The following is a 20711-nucleotide window of genomic DNA, read 5'->3' on the forward strand; positions in this document are numbered from 1 at the left end:
GCAACATTCAGTACACTTCTTGATATTCTCTCTAAGGAATAACTACCAATAAAACCTGATGACCCTGATTCATCACAAAGTTTCATTGATCTAATTTAGACAACATTTCTTTATTTCACAGTGTCTGATTTATTATTTTACTTTTCCAGCCAGTACGCATAGAGCTGCTGACGCCCTGGCTCACTGAGCTGTGATAGGTTGGTACACACAGTCACATCGAAAATTTACACCCAAGCATATTCCTCTGTGGATTGTTTTTTGTGCTGGCTGAGCAGTTTGATTTCAAATACTCTTTGTCCACAAACCCAGAGGTCTATCCTGAAGGAATCTCAAAGCAGACACTTTTGCTTTCTGGCTCCTGCCAACTATATTTCATGGACCTTCTAACCCAGTGGGATCATATGAGCAGTGGGCAGTAATGGGACCCTGATATACACTTCAAAAGTTGTGACTGCAGCCAAACGACTTGTAGTGCACTGTAAATAAATTATACGATACACCCGCTATTCTTATTTGACTTGTTATGATGTGATTCACAGACCTGGTGCTTGTTGAGCTCGGCCACTCTGAGGTTCCACTCCTCCTCAGTCATCTCTGCTCCAGTATCGACTGCCTCATCCACAGCTGCTGTTTTGTCTGTAAAGATTAAAGAAAACATCCAAAATGTGTGAGTTGGTTTAATATAATAATAATAATAATAACTTTATTTATATAGCACCTTTTAAAAACACAGGTTTACAAAGTGCTTTGACAAACAGCAAAAACAAGAACAAACTAAACCAAACACAGAAGAACATAAACAACAGTAAGAACATAACAAATACAAAATACTGAAAATAATTAAATACAATTCAACAGAAAAGAACCCAAAGTGCACGATACCCAACAGACATATATAACCCGACCATCACAAGAACCATCACAAGAACCATCATAAGAACCATCACAAGAACCCAACAACAAGAGCTGAGACCAAGAGGAGCAAAGATTTAAAAAGATGGAAGAAACTAAAAGAGCTAAAAGAAAATCCAAAGATAACAGAAATAAGAAGGTAAGAGCAGTGAAAGAAATAGAAACAAGTGAGTAAAGGATAAAAAAATATATATATATTAATAAAAATAAAAAGTATATATACATATAAAACATAAATAGACAAAGTAAGTAAGATAAGTTAAAACATAAGAGGAGTTAAGATAAGAGCATAAATAAAAGGACAGTAAGAAGTAAAAGAAGATACAAATAGTAAAACCAGTAAGAAAAGAAGTGTAAGGTCTAAATCTGCTCTACATGAAGAATGATTGATTTGCCTGAGTGTCCCCAAAATGATCAAAATAACATTGAGTCCCACAGAAACACGTTTGTGTATCATAACTCACCAGTGCAGGTCATAGCAGTGCAGACCCAGTTACCACAGGCACAAACACAGCGGTTACACTCGACCTGGGTCTCCGCTCCGTCCTCGTATGTCTCGTCTTCCAAGGCACATTCTGCAGAACCACACATGATAACGATAAAGACAAAACTAAAGAAAACAAAATGTAGCAGATTGCTAAAATGAACAGCAAAGCACTGTTATCTATTACCATGAAGAAGAATGGTCAGCTTTTCAAAATGCTATATACTTCATTCACTAGCTTTCTGTAGTTTTAAACTCGATTGTCTTTGGAAAGTCAAAGTTGTTAAGTGAACAAAATCTGCCCAACAGCAACTGTGCAGAACGTCGTGTCCCAGAAAAAAAGAATACAAATTCAAGACTTTTGACAAACATTTAAAGGCTTTATATGTGATTTTTTGATCCAGCAGATGTCGCCCTTGAGCTCCAGCATGAAACCAAAACAACTCGCGCTGCATTGTTGTGTTAGCATGCTAATGCTAGCGATCTTTATTATGCTCGTATCTTCACACTGCATGTAAATTTACCTGAAATGAGCGTGATCTAGAAACACAGTTAAGCAGTGAGTACAGTATGTTATTCTTCTTTTCTCTAGTCCCTCAATTAAACAACTTTTATACACGAGGGGAGGAGTCAGCCGACCGTCCTGGCGATGTAAACAAAGTGAAGATAGGACTCTGAAAACTCTGAAAACATCACAGACAGTGGGACTCGGGTGTCACACCCGTTGTAGACAGTCATGACTCACAGAGTTATTTTCAGAGGATATACTGGATTTCTATATTTAAGTGTGAAAAATCACATATTAAGACTTTAAATGTAATCTAATAAAAAATGGCAATCTTGAATATGCACAATACGATAAAAAGTAAAGTTATACAATTTAAACTAAATGGAGCATTGATGAGTATCAGCAGACATGTTGGTTTAGAATGTGTTATTACATTTAAGTGTGAAAAATCACATATTAAGCCTTTAAGAAGTTTATCTTTGATGATAAACCCCGACCCAGTTTATGTGCTAAACGATGATTTTATAAAAACAGCTGTGGCCAGCTTGTGTATGTGTGCTTGAGTCTCGTTCAGCTGTGTGTGTTCATTGGTCTGTGGTGAATGTCATTTCCCCCTCTGTTTTTCAGTGAACTTTACTCTAAATATTTCAACATCTGACGAGTGTTCAGGCTGAAGTGAAACCACAAACCTCTGACTGTGTCTCAAACTATGCAGGAAACAGTTGTAGTCACAATTCCATGTTAGCTGTTTTACCACGACTGTCTGCCCGCGCTTCATTCAAAGCATGAATATAAACTGTGTGTGCATGTGTGTCTTTGTCAGTTTATGTTGAATGAAGCTCACTCTTCTCTGGGGGATTGAAGCCGGGCTTCAGGCAGTTGAGGAACTCATCAAAACTCAGCTTCCAGTCAGCGTTCTCGTCAGAGAGTTCGATGAGGGCGTCGATGCACAGGCTCCTGGTGGGCACAAACAAACATGTAAACAAGACTTTAGAAGCTGCTCAGTGGAGTTACAATACAACTCGAGAGAAAGATACAAACACATTGAAGACATGATAATTGCTTCAGAGCTTCCACAGAGCACATGTGTTTACGCTCCCATAGGAGGCCTTCAGTGATGTTTGCTCTGGACAGATAGGGTTCATAGAATGTGCTGCGTATCTGAAAATAGCCCGACTGCACACAGATATATATCTGGGTTTGCAAGCGTTGCCAAAGAAGAAAATGTTCCCAGAGCTTTGATAGCAAAAAATAATGAATGCCAACTGAAGGACTTTTTTTTTTACCCTCAACCCCTCATATGCCCTCATGTGACAGCAGCAAACCCACAGACACACACACACACACACACACACACACACACACACACACACACACACACACACACACACACACACACACACACACACACACACACACACACACACACACACACACACACACACACACACACACACACACACACACACACACACACACACACACACACACACACACACTGACCTGAGCAGCTTGTTGCTCTCCTGGTCTGCGTAAGACTGCATCTCGACGACAGAGTCATTCTGCTGGATGAACTTGAGCAGCTCTGAGGAGTCCAGCTGAGAGTCACCGTTATCGTAAGACTGCAAAAAAAAACATGAGAAGGGCGCTAAATTATAAACATGCAATATGGTTACCATGGCAACCTGACAAAAACATCAGATTTTAAAGGTAACAATATATTTTTCTAAACTTGTGTGATGTGCATGTTAAGATTCAAATATTGGTGTTAGTACCAGGTATCCAGGAGGAGGAAGAGGAGGAGGAGGAGGAGGAAGAAGAGGAGGAGGAGGAGGAGGAGGAAGAGGAAGAAGAGGAGGAGGAAGAGGAGGAGGAGGAAGAGGAGGAAGAGGAAGAGGAGGAGGAAGGGGAGGAGGAGGAGGAAGAGGAGGAGGAAGAGGAGGAAGAGGAAGAGGAGGAGGAAGAGGAGGAAGGGGAGGAGGAGGAAGAGGAGGAGGAAGAGGAGGAAGAGGAAGAGGAGGAGGAGGAAGAGGAAGAGGAGGAAGAAGAGGAAGAGGAGGAAGAAGAGGAAGAAGAGGAGGAAGAGAAAGAAGAGGAGGAAGAAGAGGAAGAAGAGGAAGAAGAGGAAGAAGAGGAGGAAGAGGAGGAAGAAGAGGAAGAGGAGGAAGAAGAGGAGGAAGATCTTCTGTCTTGTAACTTTCATATTAACAGTTTTTAATTTGCACAAACACTTAAAGTTCATTTCTTGATTTATTATCAGCTTGAGAATAAATTCTACTCATGTAGGTTTTTTTTTTGGCTAACGTTTTATTGTGACTACACAATCATTACTTATCTTTAATTCATATCAGAGTCGCTTGTTTCATTAAGATTTTGGACCAGAGGACTTTTTAAATAATTAAAGATATTTAATGAGACCATGTGATGTGTTTGTGTGAGACGTGTAGAGAATCAGCAAAAAGAAAACTCTTTAAAATGTGCAGAATAAATCCAGATGAATAAATCCTGCTTTTTAAACCGACTGTTCAAAAAAACCCACTTCTGCTATAATCTCATTCATGTCAGCGCACAGACTGGCAGGGGTCCTCCTCTGCAGAGACCCTCATTAAACTGAATTACAACCATCAGCTGACGGGCTTGAAGGGTCCGTCACATGAATAATGAGACACAATCTGAGGCGAGGTTTGTTCAGAGGACGCCCACATGAATAAATGAACTGGGTTTGTTCTGTATGAAGAACGGTAAAGGAACAAGTGTGAGGATTTTTAGAGACCACTGTTCGTTCTTTCTGTTTTTTTCTCACCTTGAAGTATTTGAGCAGGATGTCAGAGAAGTTGGATCCCTTGACGAACCAGCCGTCCGGGACGACCTCGGTCTGCAGCCACTGGATCACACGACCCCTCAGCTCGTTGCGATCAGCGGCATAGCAAACAACTGCAGGGGACCAGAACATTTCCACAGGTCATCTTTTGATCAGAACCTTGATCCATCTTTTAATATTGATCTGAATACCGAAATAACATTTTCAAGATTGTTCTTAACAAATAAATAAACATACTAATGCAAGTGCGCACACACACACACACACACACACACACACACACACACTCACCTGGGCTGGCAGCAATCTGCTCGGTTTTCTTCTCTGGAGGTGATGACAGAAAAAGAGAGTAATAGAAAATAAGAGATAAATACTATATAAAAAAGAGAGAAATTCTACAACATTTGAGATAAAATATATTAAACAGGGTTGACTTCATTCACAGTGATAAACTTCGCTGTCATTCAGCCCTCGGCCAAAGGTCTGTAAAAGTGACACAGTGTGACATAACTATTTATTCTTGACTTCTTCTTTCTGCCCCGGCTCTGATCAATGTTCAGCCCAGCAGAGACACAGACAGTGTGACATCCCCCGTAGTGAGAAAGTGAAAGGTTGACTCCAGATAAGACTCAACTATTAGATGCATTCATGGATAAAGTCAAGGCTAGGAGTGTGAGTGGAAGCACACTGTTTTTTTTTATGCAGTGACACGTGGATGGCCTTGTATGGTAGACTATCAACCCATTGACCTCAAATATCAGTTATATGAATATGGGCAAGTACAGAGATTAAACAGTAACTGCTTTAATTTACTACACTCACTGTTATCAGCACTCACACCAAAAGCAACCCCACTGCAAGGTTGGAAACTGGCTTTCTGCCTCTTCACCTCACACCAAACCGGTGTGTTACTACCTCTAGTTTAGTGAGAATTTGAGCTTCTTAATTTAACACTTAAAGTCTTTATATGTGATTTTTTGATCCAGCAGATGTCGCCCTTGAGCACCAGCATGAAAACAAAACAACTCCTGCTGCATTGTTGTGTTAGCATGCTAATGCTAGCGATCTTTATTATGCTGGTATCTTCACACTGCATGTAAATTTACCTGAAATGAGCGTGATCTAGAAACACAGTTAAGCAGTGAGTACAGTATGTTATTCTTCTTTTCTCTAGTCCCTCAATTAAACAACTTTTATACGCGAGGGGAGGAGTCAGCCGGCCGTCCGGGCGATGTAAACAAACTGAAGATAGGACTCTGAAAACTCTGAAAACATCACAGACAGTGGGACTCAGGTGTTACACCCATTGTAGACAGTCATGACTCACAGAGTTATTTTCAGAGGATATACTTAACCCTACATAACCCTAACCCTTATATTACATTTAAGAGTGAAAAATCACATATAAAGACTTCAATGTGTAATCTAATAAAAAAATGGCAATCTTGAATATGCACAATACGATAAAAAAGTAAAGTTATACGATTCAAACTAAATGGAGCATTGATGAGTATCATCATATACATGTTGGTTTAAAATGTGTTTGAGATAGATCTTGTGATATTAAATGAGAAAGGTAAATCAAATGATCATGTTGGAGCATTTTACTTGATTTAATTTGTTGTCTTTATTGATCTTTTGATCAAAAATATTATAACTTGTTTACTGATTATGGGTAATTTTATTTCTACAACTACAATGGCCAGACTTAGTAAAAAAAAAATTGCTTTGTCAAAGTCTGAATGTCTGATTAAAAAAATTGTGTCCTTATAATCCCTCAAAAGAAAAAAGAACAATAATTACAACCAATGGAACTCACTGTTTATCCACCATCGTAAAACCACAGCAAAGAAATTACACTTTTCATATCTTTGAGTCATTGAACATTTCTGTTTGATCCAATAGATTGGGTTTGTGTTGTTCATACGTTTGGCAAATAAATACATTTGCCTACGTTTTATTTTCAAGAGGAATAATCTAATTTCAATAGTCCATGTTTAGTCTGAACTTTTTTGAGTTGCAGTATTAATTTATCATGTTAAGGGAATTCTAAAACCTTTGTTTGCTACATGTAGGTTATTTTTGCCTCTTACCTTAATTCTTAAAACGTCTTAAACTGGCCTTGTAAATTCTGTTGTGCTGGTTTAAAGACATATTACCAAAACATATAGCCTTATTCCAAGATAATGACACATGATGTTGATCAGCTTTAACAGATATTTTTGTATATTTTGATGAAATAGCATTTACATATTTTCTATGGTTTAAATTAATTAACTTAATTTAAGTTTTCTCAGTAGTTTAAAAAAAAGGGGAAGATTTTCTTGTCCCTTTTCCAGATTCTTTATGCTTATTTGTTTGTTATAATTTCTCCAGATTATTGTTTTTTTCCCCCTTTGTTGAGTTTTTCAGGTGTTGTGCTGTTGTTCTCAGATCACTCGTACCCTGGCAGTGTCCATCGTGGGCGACCTGGATCTTCAGGCCGGTCAGACAGGCGTCCCTGTGGAGCTCACAGTGGTTTCTGTACGTCTTCCCGTTGCTGCCACACACAGATCTCTTGTGGGGCTTACAGCTCTGGAGAGAAAAAGAGAGAATTCAAATGAATGGGATACTTACTCCTACCTTTTTTCTCGTTGTTGTCCGCTGTTAGTGCTCACACACACTCACCTCTATACACAGACAGCTGGGCTCCCCCTTCTCGCTGACAGCACACTCTCTGCCGGCCCCACAGAACACATTGGCACACACTTTGCTCTTGCTCTGCACCTCCTAAAAAAAAAGAAAAAGAAACACATGGTGGACACTTAAGAATTTTTTTCCCTGCACGTTTCACACACAGGGCGGCGCTGTTGTCCTATAAGAACACAGCCGTTAAGAAAGCTTCGTGAATCTGTTTGCAACATTCTGTGAAATATTACCAACACATGTTGTTGTTCAAAACCACGACTTTATACTTTCACAACTTTTTAATGAAACAGTCTTCTCCGTCCAATACCTGCAGCGAGTTCTTTGCTGCATGCTAAATAACTTGATTTAAGACTTCCTTTTTTTAATTTAGTAAGCAAGCAAGAAAGAGATTTTACAGACAGTGAGTGCAGAATGAAAAATACTTTCTTTTTGTTACTTTTTCTCAAAGAACTGTTTTCTTCTATGACTTGTGAAGTTTGATACATATGATTATATTTGGGGGCTTCTTCCCCATAGATTTCCATAAGTCTAACTACAGATGCTCTCTCTAGATCTTGTTACATTTGCACCATGATTTTTTTTTTATATATACCTTTTCTTTACTTTTTTAACTCCTCTAACAAACTTATACAAATATGACCGAATGGGGTTTAAAAAAAATCAAAATATTTGTCGATTATTATCCAAATGAAAGAACGGCTAAACTGCTTCTTCATCGTATTGTTTGTTCACACAGACACACACTTTTGAATTCTGAGCCGTCCTGCAAAGTTTGACTGCACCGCTCCTTTAGATGGCGCCACCTCTTCAACACAGTCATTTGGAAAGGTTTTAATTTGTGCTCATGACTCAGACTCTCGTCAAGTTGTGCACATTTTTTGTCCTTGTGCGAAAGATGATGCTTTCCCGGTAATGACTCAGGACAGGATTCAACTTCACTGTGATTCACTTTGTTTCAGAACTGGATCAAGATGGAGATGTTTAACTAGTCTGTTTCTGGTCCTCAGCACTCAGTTCATGTTTTTATCTTCTGCACTTCGATTGAGGTCTGTGGAGTCCCACTTGTGTTTTTTTCAGTAGTTGCCATGTCAACGATGCCCAGACTTTGTTCAAGTAGTGACAGCTGACTGTACTCCACTTAGAAAAAAAGTATTGAAATAGTGAAGCCTCTGTCTGCAGAGAGGAAAACAAGGGTAATGCTGCTAATGAGAACCTGCTGTGATTCAAACAACAGAATTATCTTTGCATGTGAACACTTAGTGAAAACATAATGATCTCTAGAGATGAGTGTCTCTCATTATGTTTCAAGTGTTTGTGTTTCCTTGAGTTCTTTCACTCGGTCTAATTACTCTTGCTGATAACTTCTCGCCCGTTGTTTCTTCATCATTTGTTTATCGAAGAAGATTGCCGGTCCACTTTCCAAAAAATGAGTTCACTGGAGCAACAAACCGACCAATCACGAGACGCCAAGCGGAGCTCCAAGAGCAGCTTTATGACCCTCATTACCTCCTCCTTTCACTATCTGTGTGTGTTTGTATATATATGTGTGTGTGTGTGTGTGTGTGTGTAGGGTGTTTCCACATCTGGAGTCTGGGCTGTGTTTTCCTTTGGGCCCATTCCCATGCTCTGTGAAATCTTTTCTCCTCCCTGTTCCTCTAGACTCCCCACCCTCCTCCTCTCTCTCTTTAAGCTGCTGCTTCCTGTAAGAGCGAGCCACAAAGTTGGCCTTGTGTGTGTGTGTGTGTGTGTGTGTGTGTGTGTGTGTGTGTGTGTGTGTGTGTGTGTGTGTGTGTGTGACTGCACGTGAGCTGGCTGTGTGTGTTTCTGAGTCCAGATTCTGGTATGTAGGTTAAAGTGAGGGTGGACTCTTGTGACTGAAACTCTCATAATAAGCTCACTTATGACAGAATGTAACAAGATGGACGCAGGGTGGAGGCAGTCACATGCAAGTACAGCAACATAGCAGATTTTAACCCCAAAGCGGTGAGAGCCGATGGATTGTAGGTTCATTTCTATGCATGATTTTAACACACACACACTCACACACATGCACACTTGCACTCCAAAGTTGAGGTCATGGAAAAATCTTCAAAGCTATCCCCATGGCTTTGACAATTCAGTTTGTTAGACACAGATGTGCTGGAAGCCTGTTGAAACCTGTAGAAACCTCCGATGAGAACATGAATAATGGATGTGCTCCTCAGATGAATCTGGTCCAAACGTAGAGCTCGTCTCTGGCCGTCTCTCTCTCTGCGAGCACAAGAGGATCCCTGACATTTAGCTAATGAACACACAGGCACCAGGCTCTCTTTTTTTTTTTTTTTTAAACCGGCACCAGCTGATTCAAGTGGATTGTTGCCATGGTGAGAACATGTACAGGCTCCTGTTGTGACAAGATCACAGAGGTGTCAATCAAAAGAGGCAAATTGAGCCGAGAGCCATAATAGGATCACAGCGGAGCATGTGGTGCAGATTTTTATGACTGACAGACGGACTGAAAACAAAGGAGCTGGGATAATGAGACTTCCTTTTGTGGTCACGAATCAAGGGGACCACTGAGTACAGTTACATGTATGCTAGTGTCCTGGTTTAAGAGCCTTTACCTGGTTTTCATCACCACACTGGATATGTCTTGTACACGGGTACAAGAAGTGCAGGTTTTTGGTTATGTAGCTGCCACACATTCAACTAATCAATGGTTTAAGATAATTTTTGATTAATATTAGCTATTAAATCTTAGCTACTGGTTTGAGTTTGCTGAGTACTAACAAGAAATGTTAGCGCAGCAACGGGGTGGAAGGGGAGAGTAAGAGAGAGCTAGTCAATAGAGAACAAACCATATGACGTGGTTTTGTAGGCCAACCCTGAAGTAGCATCACCATGGGGGTCTAATGAGAATTCTCCTCTGGGATGTTTTCATTGGATTTTGGATCATTGCAGAAAATAATCTCTGTGTTAAACACACGTTTCTGAAGCGTAGGCGTTTTGTTCAGCAGGATAATCTTCACAGATGAACGCCATTTTTATGATGTTTGAAGCGTTAATGCGCCCGACAGAAGTAAAAAGCTAACGTTATGCTACAAGCTAACTACACCGCGGTCGGATGATTGTGACGTCACTAGCGTTCAGCTTCAGACGATCTCCGATAAACTAATCCACGTAGCTTAATAAATAGTTTACTAACATAATATTCACCTTAACCTAAAGATTAAACCTACAGGAGACATCTCCGACTAGTGAGAGAGTTCCCGCCCTCTGTGTCCGGCGTGATGACGTTTAATGTCCCCGACAACCGCTGTAGTCACATTTAGCCACTTGTTAGCAACCACCTTTTTAAAGATGAGTAAAAACTTCAAACTTCACAAGTGGGGGTATTACCTAACGTAGTTTATGTGGTCTAACAAAACACCAACATCTCTTCAGCTTGTGTTAACCACAGACCTTATTTCAGGAGTCTAACCACAAACCCATTCAAAATCCCTGTTGACTTTTAGACGTTAGACCCCATGGCGCTCAAATGCTAACGTCCAGACTTGGTCTTAACTACAACACTAGTAACTAATATCCCCAAGAGACCACTCACAAGGTTTCCAAGTATCACTTCTCATACAGAACATATCACGTTCAAAACAGTTAAAAAGATTATTTTTTTTAAATGGAGAGAAATTCTGTACTTTCAATACAAAGCTAAACTCAACTTCCAGTTAGCTTAGCTAGCTAAAAGGCAACAACTGAAGGGTTGTTAAAGGTTGAAAGGTCAAGATTGTAACAGCATCTCTAAAGCTCACTTATAACATTTAATGTGTTTCATTTTCTGGAACTTCTACTGGTTGCCATGGCGACTACACATTAATGTCAAAGACATGAGATGTAAACAAGATTTTATTATGAAGTTTTTTGTAGACATGATCTGTTATCTTTGGACAGCGCCAGATTACCTGTTTCCCCCCCTTTTCCAGTTTTCATGCTAAGCTAAGCTAAGCTAACTAGCTGCTGGGTAACCGTCATATTAACTGAATACTGTGAAGCTGAAGTTGCCAGCACTCCTGTCCACAAGGCTTAAAGTGATGACAACATCTAAAGGTGTTTAAACGTCACAGACATGTATTCATGTTTCTCAACTCAGAGGGAGATTTGAGTTGCTGCACAAACCGAGTTCAGATGCTTGAGCACATAATAGAGTTTCTCTAAACACCTCAGCACTATGGATGCTTGACTGATGTAAACACAGCTATTAGCCGTATCACTATCATAGCAGACTTTATAAACAAAACGCACAATCTCAAACACATCCACAGTGGGTGTCCTACTTAAATTACATCAATTTTTCAGAGCAACAAACAAATCCTTATTTGCATTTTTTCCTATTCAAAACCAATCACATTAGCTGGAGCTTTAATAAGTGACTGGTGAATCATTACAGATTAAGCATCGCCTTTCATACAGAAATGTGCCTCCAGCACAAAAAACTGATTGTATTTATGCACATTTCACAGCCCATTTTCCTCAATTCCTGCCGCCCCCCTTTTTTCCCCCCAATTCCTGCTTCAATCTATTTAGTAAAGGGTTCAAATTATGTGAAAAAGATTGGGAGATTTAAGTGATATTTCTCAAAGCCCGCTCTGTGCATGCTTTCATCTTCCTATCTGAAGTACAGTGTGACTTAATTCTCTCTGCCTTGTCTTATTCCCAGTGCAGTGGCCTTTAACGGCAGCGAGACGAGACGAGCTTTGCAGAGCTAGATGGAAGTAAGGGGGAGAAGAAAAAAAAGGTGAGTGAAGAGAGAAACAAAGAAAAAGACGCTGTGCAAGAAATTCTGACGATTAAGAAACAGGTAAATGGTGCATGCTCTCCCGTGCTGCCACATGTTGAACGGCTCCATGCTGGGGCAAACTGGAATTAAAAGGTCAATGTATTCACGCTTAAGTTCAGAAAAAAATTGAAAAAGCCTCTCTCATTTTCCACCCACTGATAATACGCACGCAGTGAAACCAGCAGCACTGCTTCATCTGAACGCACTAACACATTAAATACCCATTAGAACATCCATCTGCATGTCTCTGCATACACACAGCAGGATGACTAATGGAGCATATCCGCCCTTTAACTGCATGTGTGTGTGTGTATCTGTGATGCCCCCGTTGATCTGAGCAGGCCAATCAATGCCTCTCTCCTCTGGGTGTCATTTCACACAGCCACCATGAATCCATACCCACAATGCACCCTGCCCCCTCATTAGCATAAACAACATTGACTTACTGATTATAAACGCCGTCCATGGAGACGCCTACAGAGAGAAAACAGCTCAGAGGAATTTTTGCTCGAAAAATTAAACGTCTTAAACATCGAGTTTATTACTGTGAATGAAATATGCAACGATACGTTTCTTTCTGTCGTGATCAGGATCTGTTTAATCAGCTTAACGGGGTTTATCGGGCACACAGAGTTTAATTATATACAATCCAATGAAACAAGCCGGCATTGAATCCTTTAAAAATTGAGCTTTTCTTTTACGGTGTCATTGAGATGTTGAGTCATTGCTCGTCTTTGAGGTCATACTCTCGAGATATTCAGTTAGCATTACACAGAGGTCAAAGGTCATTTATACAAGGTGTGCCCTATCCTTAAAGTCTTTCTGTGATTTTTCACACTTAAATGTAGAAATCAAGTATATCCTCTGAAAATAACTGTGAGTCATGACTGTCTACAACGGGTGTAACACCCGAGTCCCACTGTCTGTGATATTTTCAGAGTTTTCAGAGTCCTATCTTCAGTTTGTTTACATCGCCGGGACGGCCGGCTGACTCCTCCCCTCGTGTATAAAAGTTGTTTAATTGAGGGACTAGAGAAAAGAAGAATAACATACTGTACTCACTGCTTAACTGTGTTTCTAGATCACGCTCATTTCAGGTAAATTTACATGCAGTGTGAAGATACGAGCATAATAAAGATCGCTAGCATTAGCATGCTAACACAACAATGCAGCGCGAGTTGTTTTGGTTTCATGCTGGTGCTCAAGGGCGACATCTGCTGGATCAAAAAAATCACATATGAAGCCTTTAAAAATGTTTTGATCCCATGTGTTTCAAACCATAGAATGTCTGTTATTTTAATTATGGATAGTATTGAAGTACCCAAGCTTTTAAAAAAAAAAACCCTAAAGATCTCAATTCATATTTTCTAACCCCTAAGCCGCGGCGAGCAAAAGAGAGGTTGCAGCAGTGGTCCGTTCAAATTCATAGATTAGCAAAAAACGGTAATTTTGCAATTTGTTTTGGCATCTCATAAAGGTGCAAAACTTACATCTATGTCTTAAACATCTACACCTTCTAACCATCCCTAAAGCCCGTACTGAATTAGGAAAAAGGGCGTTCAAGTATGCTGCTCCCTCTTCTTGGAATCGGTTGCAAGATACTTTAAATCTTCAGGAGCTGGTTTCCTTGAATGTTTTTAAAGGTCGTCTTAATGATCTGGAGGCAGAAATATCTGACTGTAGATGTTTTAACTCGTGTTGATCCTTTTTGATCGCTTTGTTGCTGATGACTTATGACAGATTCTGATGAATGATTCTTTTTGTGATTCCTGTTTTTATGTGTTTTATGTCTGAAACCCTGTAGCTGTGCCTGTCTCGGCCAGGACACTCTTGTAAAAGAGATTTTTAATCTCAATGAGACTTTTTCCTGATTAAATAAAAAACAAATAGACAGAGAGCAGATGAGGTGACACTGTCATGATTGCATTAACACATTGGTATTTGTGCAGTTTAGACAGTGTGCAGGAGTAGGTCTACATCTTTTGGTAATTAGAGACATTTCTTGATTATGGGTGCCTAGAACTTCTATTTTTGATGCCATGTTATCAAAACAGGGTATCAGTATTGTTTGATTTTAACGTGTAGCTTATCAAAGTTTAAAGTTCTGGTGTATTGATGACCCTGATTCAGGGAGACAAACAACCTGACGTTTCTCCTCTTTCCACTGAGGTACAATAACTCGATCGCGAGTGTTTCCATGAATAAAATATTACACTATATGGAAACTTGAATTATTAAAAATAATAAGTCAGGCAGGTGCAAGAGGATAGATAAGTTATGGTGTTTCAATTAGTTTTGGACACTATGATATGCATTTCCACTCAGTATGCCTCTCAAGAGATGTTCTCCTCACATTTGTTAAAGCACAAACCGTGACAAAACAACAACAGAACAAACAATCTCCAAGCAGCTGTTTCGAGTTCCACATTACTGACTGTATAATAAGGAGAAGGAAATGAGAAAAAGAAAATGATTGGAAAAACTTAACCTCCCACCCCCACCAAACTCACAATTATTCATCAAAGAAATAATATTTCAAAACTCATTATAGAGTTATAACAATGATGCTGATACGAACAGATGAGGCTGTGAAGTCAAGGCAGGCTTTCAAGCTCCCGACTGTGTCCTCCAGGCATCAGTCTGTCTCCACACTCAGATGATTTTTACTGGAATTATTAAATCAGATAAACTTCCAATTTAAACAGAATTGTTCTACTGAACATTTGATTTCATATGTTTGATATTTTGGGGGCTGCACTCACACTCATTACTCTTATGTGCATATAGTTTGAGCTTCAGTTGGCTATGGGTTAGCTTAGCTTAGTAATAAGAACAGACAAAAAGGTGGAAAAAAATTAAAACATTAGCCATGTTTATTGCAAAAAATCTACATACAAAGTTTTTAAGTCTTGCGGGCGTTCAGAAAACTGATACCGACAACGTTGAACATTTTAGGGCTGTAGGTTAAGCTAGCTGCTAGGCTAACCAGTTGCTGCTTGTAGCTTCATCTTTGACATATCCTCAGACAAGATTCACACTGATCATACTGAACAAATTTAGGGATGTTCACGGCTCAGAATCTTGAATTTGGTTGTTTCATATGAGAGTTATTTATTCCTGTGATCAGTATAGCACCTCACAAAAAGCCTATGAGCATATATGGTTCTTAAGTTTAACTGGTAAGACACATAAATGAGTCGTACCGTAAATGGCAAGTTCTGGCCATCAGCTACACATTAAATCACTTAAAGAGGACCCAGAGATACTGTCTGAGCCGGTGTTAACAGCAGCTCAGCTCACAGTCCCCAAAGCCCCATTGAGAGGCATTGGAAAGACAAACACATTAACATGTTACTGCTTTGATATACTTGTTTTTGGGGGAAGGAGGACAGTGCTATGTACAAATCCTGACAAACAAAAGCTGAGCAAAATCAAACAAGTAGTAGCTCAGCACAAAGCCCATCTTACAGCCTCTGCCCCTCTCAGGAAAAATGGAGAAAGGCTGATGTCAAACTGCTTTATTTACCAGGTTATATTGATTACCAGGTTAGTTTGTTTTGGAGTGAGCTAGACCTCTGTGGAAACTTAGGCTACATTTAAAAACCCCAGAAAAAGATCACATCGCTCTGTGTACTTGTCTCCAACAATGTGAGTTTATTAAAGGGAAACTTCACCCGTTGAAACATGAATCTGTATTGACATTGGGTCATATATGTAGTAGAAATGTGAAATAAATTTTGAAGTTGGTGCCAGTTAGAGCCTGTTAGCATAGCTTCCAAGCAATATGGCGGATGTTAAGTTTCGATTCTGAGAGTGAGTTCCCACCCACTGATCTGTGATTGGTCTGTAGCTTCAGTGGTCGAAAATATGAGGAACTAGCGTTGTAGTTTCACCCCGCTAACTGCAACAGTGACGCAAAAATTGTCATTTTGCGTCACTGGAAGCTCCTTTACAGACTCAGAAATACAAAGATTTCACATCTCAGGGGAAAATGAGGGCGGGATGCACGACCATTCAAAAATACTACCAGGTTTCTAATGATACAAAGATTAATGCTAATGGGTGAAGTATCCCTTTAAGAGTCGTCATAAATGATTAATTGTTTCATCAACTTTCAGGAGGCAGCCCTAAACAAACTCTTAAAAGTGATGCAATGTGTCCAAAGTATGAGAAACAAACTGCATTTTGATTTTTGAGGAAGTAAATATGTTTAACTTCCCTTTACTAAAAGCCCAACGCTAATATTTCTTGTTTGTTCTCACGCTAAAACGACTTTTTTACACAAGTTCATTGTGTAATTCACCATTGCAACTCACAGTCTGAAACTGACAGATGGCACGCAGAGCAAATAACTGAACAACCCTGAAATGCGTTCCAGTGATTTACAAGCCTGTTTCTGATTACATACTGAAGCGATGGAATAATGGAGTGAAGGAAAAGAAGTGAAGGAATTAAGGAGTCGGGCGGGTGCATTCCTGAGCTATGTTGTGCCTCAGCTGGGGTCCGACAAAGTTTGCCTTGAGCCAAAAATCTCCTCTGTATGTAGGTCAGAGAGGTGCCCCATTAACCCCCCCCCCCCCCCCCCCCCCCCCAGCTCCATCTCTTCACGCTTTTTCCTTCCTGTGTCGTCTTTCCAGCTCTGGATTGTAAAACACTCGTCAGTTTCTCGAGTCGTAGGCTCATGCCAGCCGCTTAGACGGCTCCAACTGAACAGCTCATCTCCTCAGCCATGAAGATCTCCTTCTCCCTGCTCTCTTGCTCTGGGCAGGCCGAACAAGAAGTGCAGAAGTGGAGCACAGCCAAAGACGAAATGATAAACACTCTTATTCGACTCTACACAGACGATGAACTAGTTTCCCTCTTTGAAGGAACTTTTCACATGGGAGGAACATAAAAGACTCTCTTTTGTGAATCATTACAGAAAGCTGTAGCATTTTGCCCTCAATAATTTACACATTGCTTCAGAATCTGTTCAACTCAACGTTCATACATATCAAATCAGGTTCAGACTCATCTCTTTCTTAGCTTGACAGCCTCTTGAGATCAGACGGGCAAAAAGCCTCGGCTGTGAAACACATATTCAACCACAAAATGACACCATCTTTTTTTTTTTTTATTGCTGCTGCTATTTTATTATAAATCTGTACCGGTATATTTTATTTAGACATGTCTATTGCTGCTACTGTGTACAGTATATTATGTGTATATAACTTGTGTTTTTATTTTATTCTTTGTATCTGTATGCTGTTCTATCCTTTGGTGTTACCTGCTGCTGGAATCTGAATTTCCTGAGGGAACCTTCCCAAGGGATTAATAAAGTTCCTATCTATCTATCTATCTGTCTATCTATCTATCATCTATTGACATGCTTTCTGCCGAGATGCCTGGTAAGTATTTCTTGCAGTTCTGCGAGAATGAGCTGATCGTTGAGCTGGCAGGATGTGTCCTTGGAAAAATGAGGCCAAAGTAAGACTAATTTGAGCGGGTTGCTAAAGATATGAGCTCTCTGTAAGGGCTCGACAGGGTGGTCTCAAACATTCTCCTGGGGGGGGGGCTGTGTTTAAGATTTTAACCTGAAGAAACAAAGGGACCCCTAGCAATCAACCAGTTTTTTAACGCTGCTTCTCCAATGCCTGCTTCTTATTCAGCGCGAAAGGAATGTACCAACGGACAGGATGATGTCACCCTCGTCTGCAGCCTCTTCTTTTACACCCACAGGCCATGTTCAAGAGCTGAAGTATAAAAAACTACACAATGAGGAAATTCAGAAGAGGAAGAAACAAAGAAAAAGAAGTTAGATGGAAAGAAAGGAAAGGAAGGGAAAAAACAAGGGGGGAAAGGGTGAAAAGGAGAAAGTAAGAGAGTGTTAAGAAAAGCAGGAAATACATCATGGTCTGGGCAGAGTCACATCTGCTAGCAGTTAAAACGTCACCAGAGGACATAAAATGCTGCAAACACAGCTACACCCCAGGCGTCCCCCTCCCCTCTGTAGACACATTGCTGTGACTAAAGTGTCCCCTGTCCCCACAATAATCCAATCCTCAACTACGCCAACTTTATCCAGATTTTTTCGACTTAGATTGCCTTCTTTTTCGACTGTATGTCCAAAAATTAAACACAATTTTAGCTAAATCCTTCAGCTCACATTTTCTCTGCGTCCACTTTGCCACTTTTCTCTCCCCTCGTTCACCCTACCCTGCTATATTCTGGCTGTTTTTCCATCGCCAGGAGAGAAGGGGGAGAGGAGGGAGAACAAGAGGGAGGGGGCTCATGTTAGGCTCAGTCCAGGGGAATGAGTATATTACCCTCTCCTCTCTCTGCTCTGTCTTTGAGGCCAGTATCGGGGCAAACGGCTGGGACATGTTTGTAGAAGGAAAAGGCCTGTTTTCATTCTGTAGGATGGGTTTTTGTGTATGCAGCCATTTCAAATCTGTTCTGAGACTGACACTTTCATCATAGCAGTGGTGTGATCAGTCAGCGGGACGGTCGTCCATGCATTCAACAAAGCCGGCCTCATAATCTACAAAGAGGCACAATTACAGCTCATCACATTATATGAGATGTCTCCTTAACTTAGCTCAACTTTGATGAATAAATAAAAGAAATAAGATCTGAAAATATTAAATTCAATTAGAAATGAAAGAAAAGGTTCTCAACAAAACAATATATATAAAGTAGTGGTTTGTTTTGGGCTCCGGCAGTACAATCAACCATTTTTTAATATACTGTTTTTCAGGATTTATGAATATATGTAGTAACGGCAGGTCTTTTAATAATGAATATCACTTTTTGCAAAGCTGTTTACCATACTGCCATATCAGCAGTTTTTAGTGCCTTGTGTTTACAGCTCCATATATTTTTAGTTATCGTGCTTCAAAACACACAAAAGCAACATTAGAATAGATAGCGACATAACCTCATCTTTGAAAAAAATAAAGTCTGTATCAGCCCGGGTCCCTAAATTCTACAATTCAGTTAGCAGACTCTTTTATCCAAAGAGACGTACATCAGAGAGTAAGAACAACACAAGCAAGGATCTAGAAAAAAGGGAACAATGTCAGTAAGAGCAAACGATCAGCTTTGAGTCTGATTGGACACACAGGTGCTGACAGGAAGTGACCAGAGGCAAAGCACAACATTGAGGGCAGTTCTTGAGAGCTCTAATCAGTATAGAAACCATCTTATGAGTCGTCGTTATCAAACAAAAACCATCGTCATTACCATCATCATCATCAATAATATGGAGACCATCATCATTAAGTTAGTAGGTGTTCATGAAAGAGCTGGGTCTTTAGCTTTTTCTTAAAGGTGCAGAGGGACTCTAAATAAATAATAAGATATGTGGTTATATTCTCTGAAAAAGAAACGTTGCTGACATTTGAGCATACATTTTTTTGTGTGACTGTTTCAAACTTCTGTAATGACGCAGAATGAGTTAAATCGTTTTTTTTTGGGGGGAGAGCTTGTGACCTCAGTGAGGTCTTCAGATTTATGTTCCCTGGAGGACCGAGGTTTGACCTGTTTTTTTTCCCAGGGTTAGTCTGGCCTCTGCTCAACTCTTTTTACAACCAAAAGAAATGCTGACCTGGAGTGTCCCTGTGTCAAAGAAAGTTCATAAGAAGCAGATTAATGGACACAAATCCATCAGTGCATTACAAACATGGGTGTTATGTCATGAGATGCATTTAATTGCTGACGGTCCATGAGGACTTTTATTCTCCATGCAACATTTTCTATGCAAGACTTTTATAATACTGTGACTAGACAATGTTCTATGGATTCCATTATCTTAGTAAGACACTACAAGGAAAAGCAACTATTAAAAAAAAAAAAAAGCTGAAACAAGGAAATATTTGAGATTTTCAGCTTTAGGAAAGAAAACTGAAATGTATCCAACACGATTGAATAACTCACACTGACTAAGTGAGTTATAGTGAGTGTAGCCTCATCACACACATCACAAATTAAACCACTTTGAGGTAAAACTTTTACTCTTCAGCAGTCGTCAAGGCGTTTTTGGTTCAAGGTGGAGGAATTTTAACAGCGACAACAACGGCAGCCAGTTAATCACTCATCCCACAGTGACCTCCTTACTGCCAAACAAACTGCATTACAGATGCAGGGCCTGATCTCAGGGTGCGTCCTCTACACGGGCTGCTGGATGCGAGATGATCCCTGGAGGAGGTTAATGGGTTGTGTGAGGGTTTTTTTTGCCTGATGAGTTATCCCTAAAAGTATTTTGGCCATTTTGAACTGAAGTGGAAACAGAAAAATCCTTTGAATTCCAAACTGATTTCTGACATGTGATAATCATGATGTTGCTTTACTGCTGTTAACTGTGAGCTCCAAAGAGCAAGAGTCTCATGATGGGAAACTGTGTTATCTTATAACCAGAGGGGTTATAATCACAGGTTTCATCACAATTCTAGAAATAAATATATGATAATAGTATTGGTCCATTTAATGCAACTAGTTTTGTAGTAGA

At 39.9% G+C, this 20711-nt stretch overlaps 1 protein-coding gene across 1 annotated transcript in view; it reads right to left on the reverse strand.

The window, feature by feature from the left end:
• fstl1b (follistatin-like 1b) overlaps positions 1-20711 on the reverse strand; it is a 29823-nt gene that overhangs the window by 2717 nt on the left and 6395 nt on the right. The window contains exons 3-10 of the mRNA XM_061053477.1: positions 7393-7494; positions 7170-7299; positions 5017-5049; positions 4708-4838; positions 3408-3526; positions 2749-2861; positions 1377-1487; positions 542-636 (exon numbers count right to left, since the gene is read on the reverse strand). Coding sequence (XP_060909460.1) covers positions 542-636; positions 1377-1487; positions 2749-2861; positions 3408-3526; positions 4708-4838; positions 5017-5049; positions 7170-7299; positions 7393-7494 — 834 coding nt within the window. The remainder of the gene's footprint in view (positions 1-541; positions 637-1376; positions 1488-2748; positions 2862-3407; positions 3527-4707; positions 4839-5016; positions 5050-7169; positions 7300-7392; positions 7495-20711) is intronic.

The sequence above is a fragment of the Labrus mixtus genome, chromosome 13, assembly GCF_963584025.1.
Source record: "Labrus mixtus chromosome 13, fLabMix1.1, whole genome shotgun sequence".
NCBI lineage: Eukaryota > Metazoa > Chordata > Actinopteri > Labriformes > Labridae > Labrus > Labrus mixtus.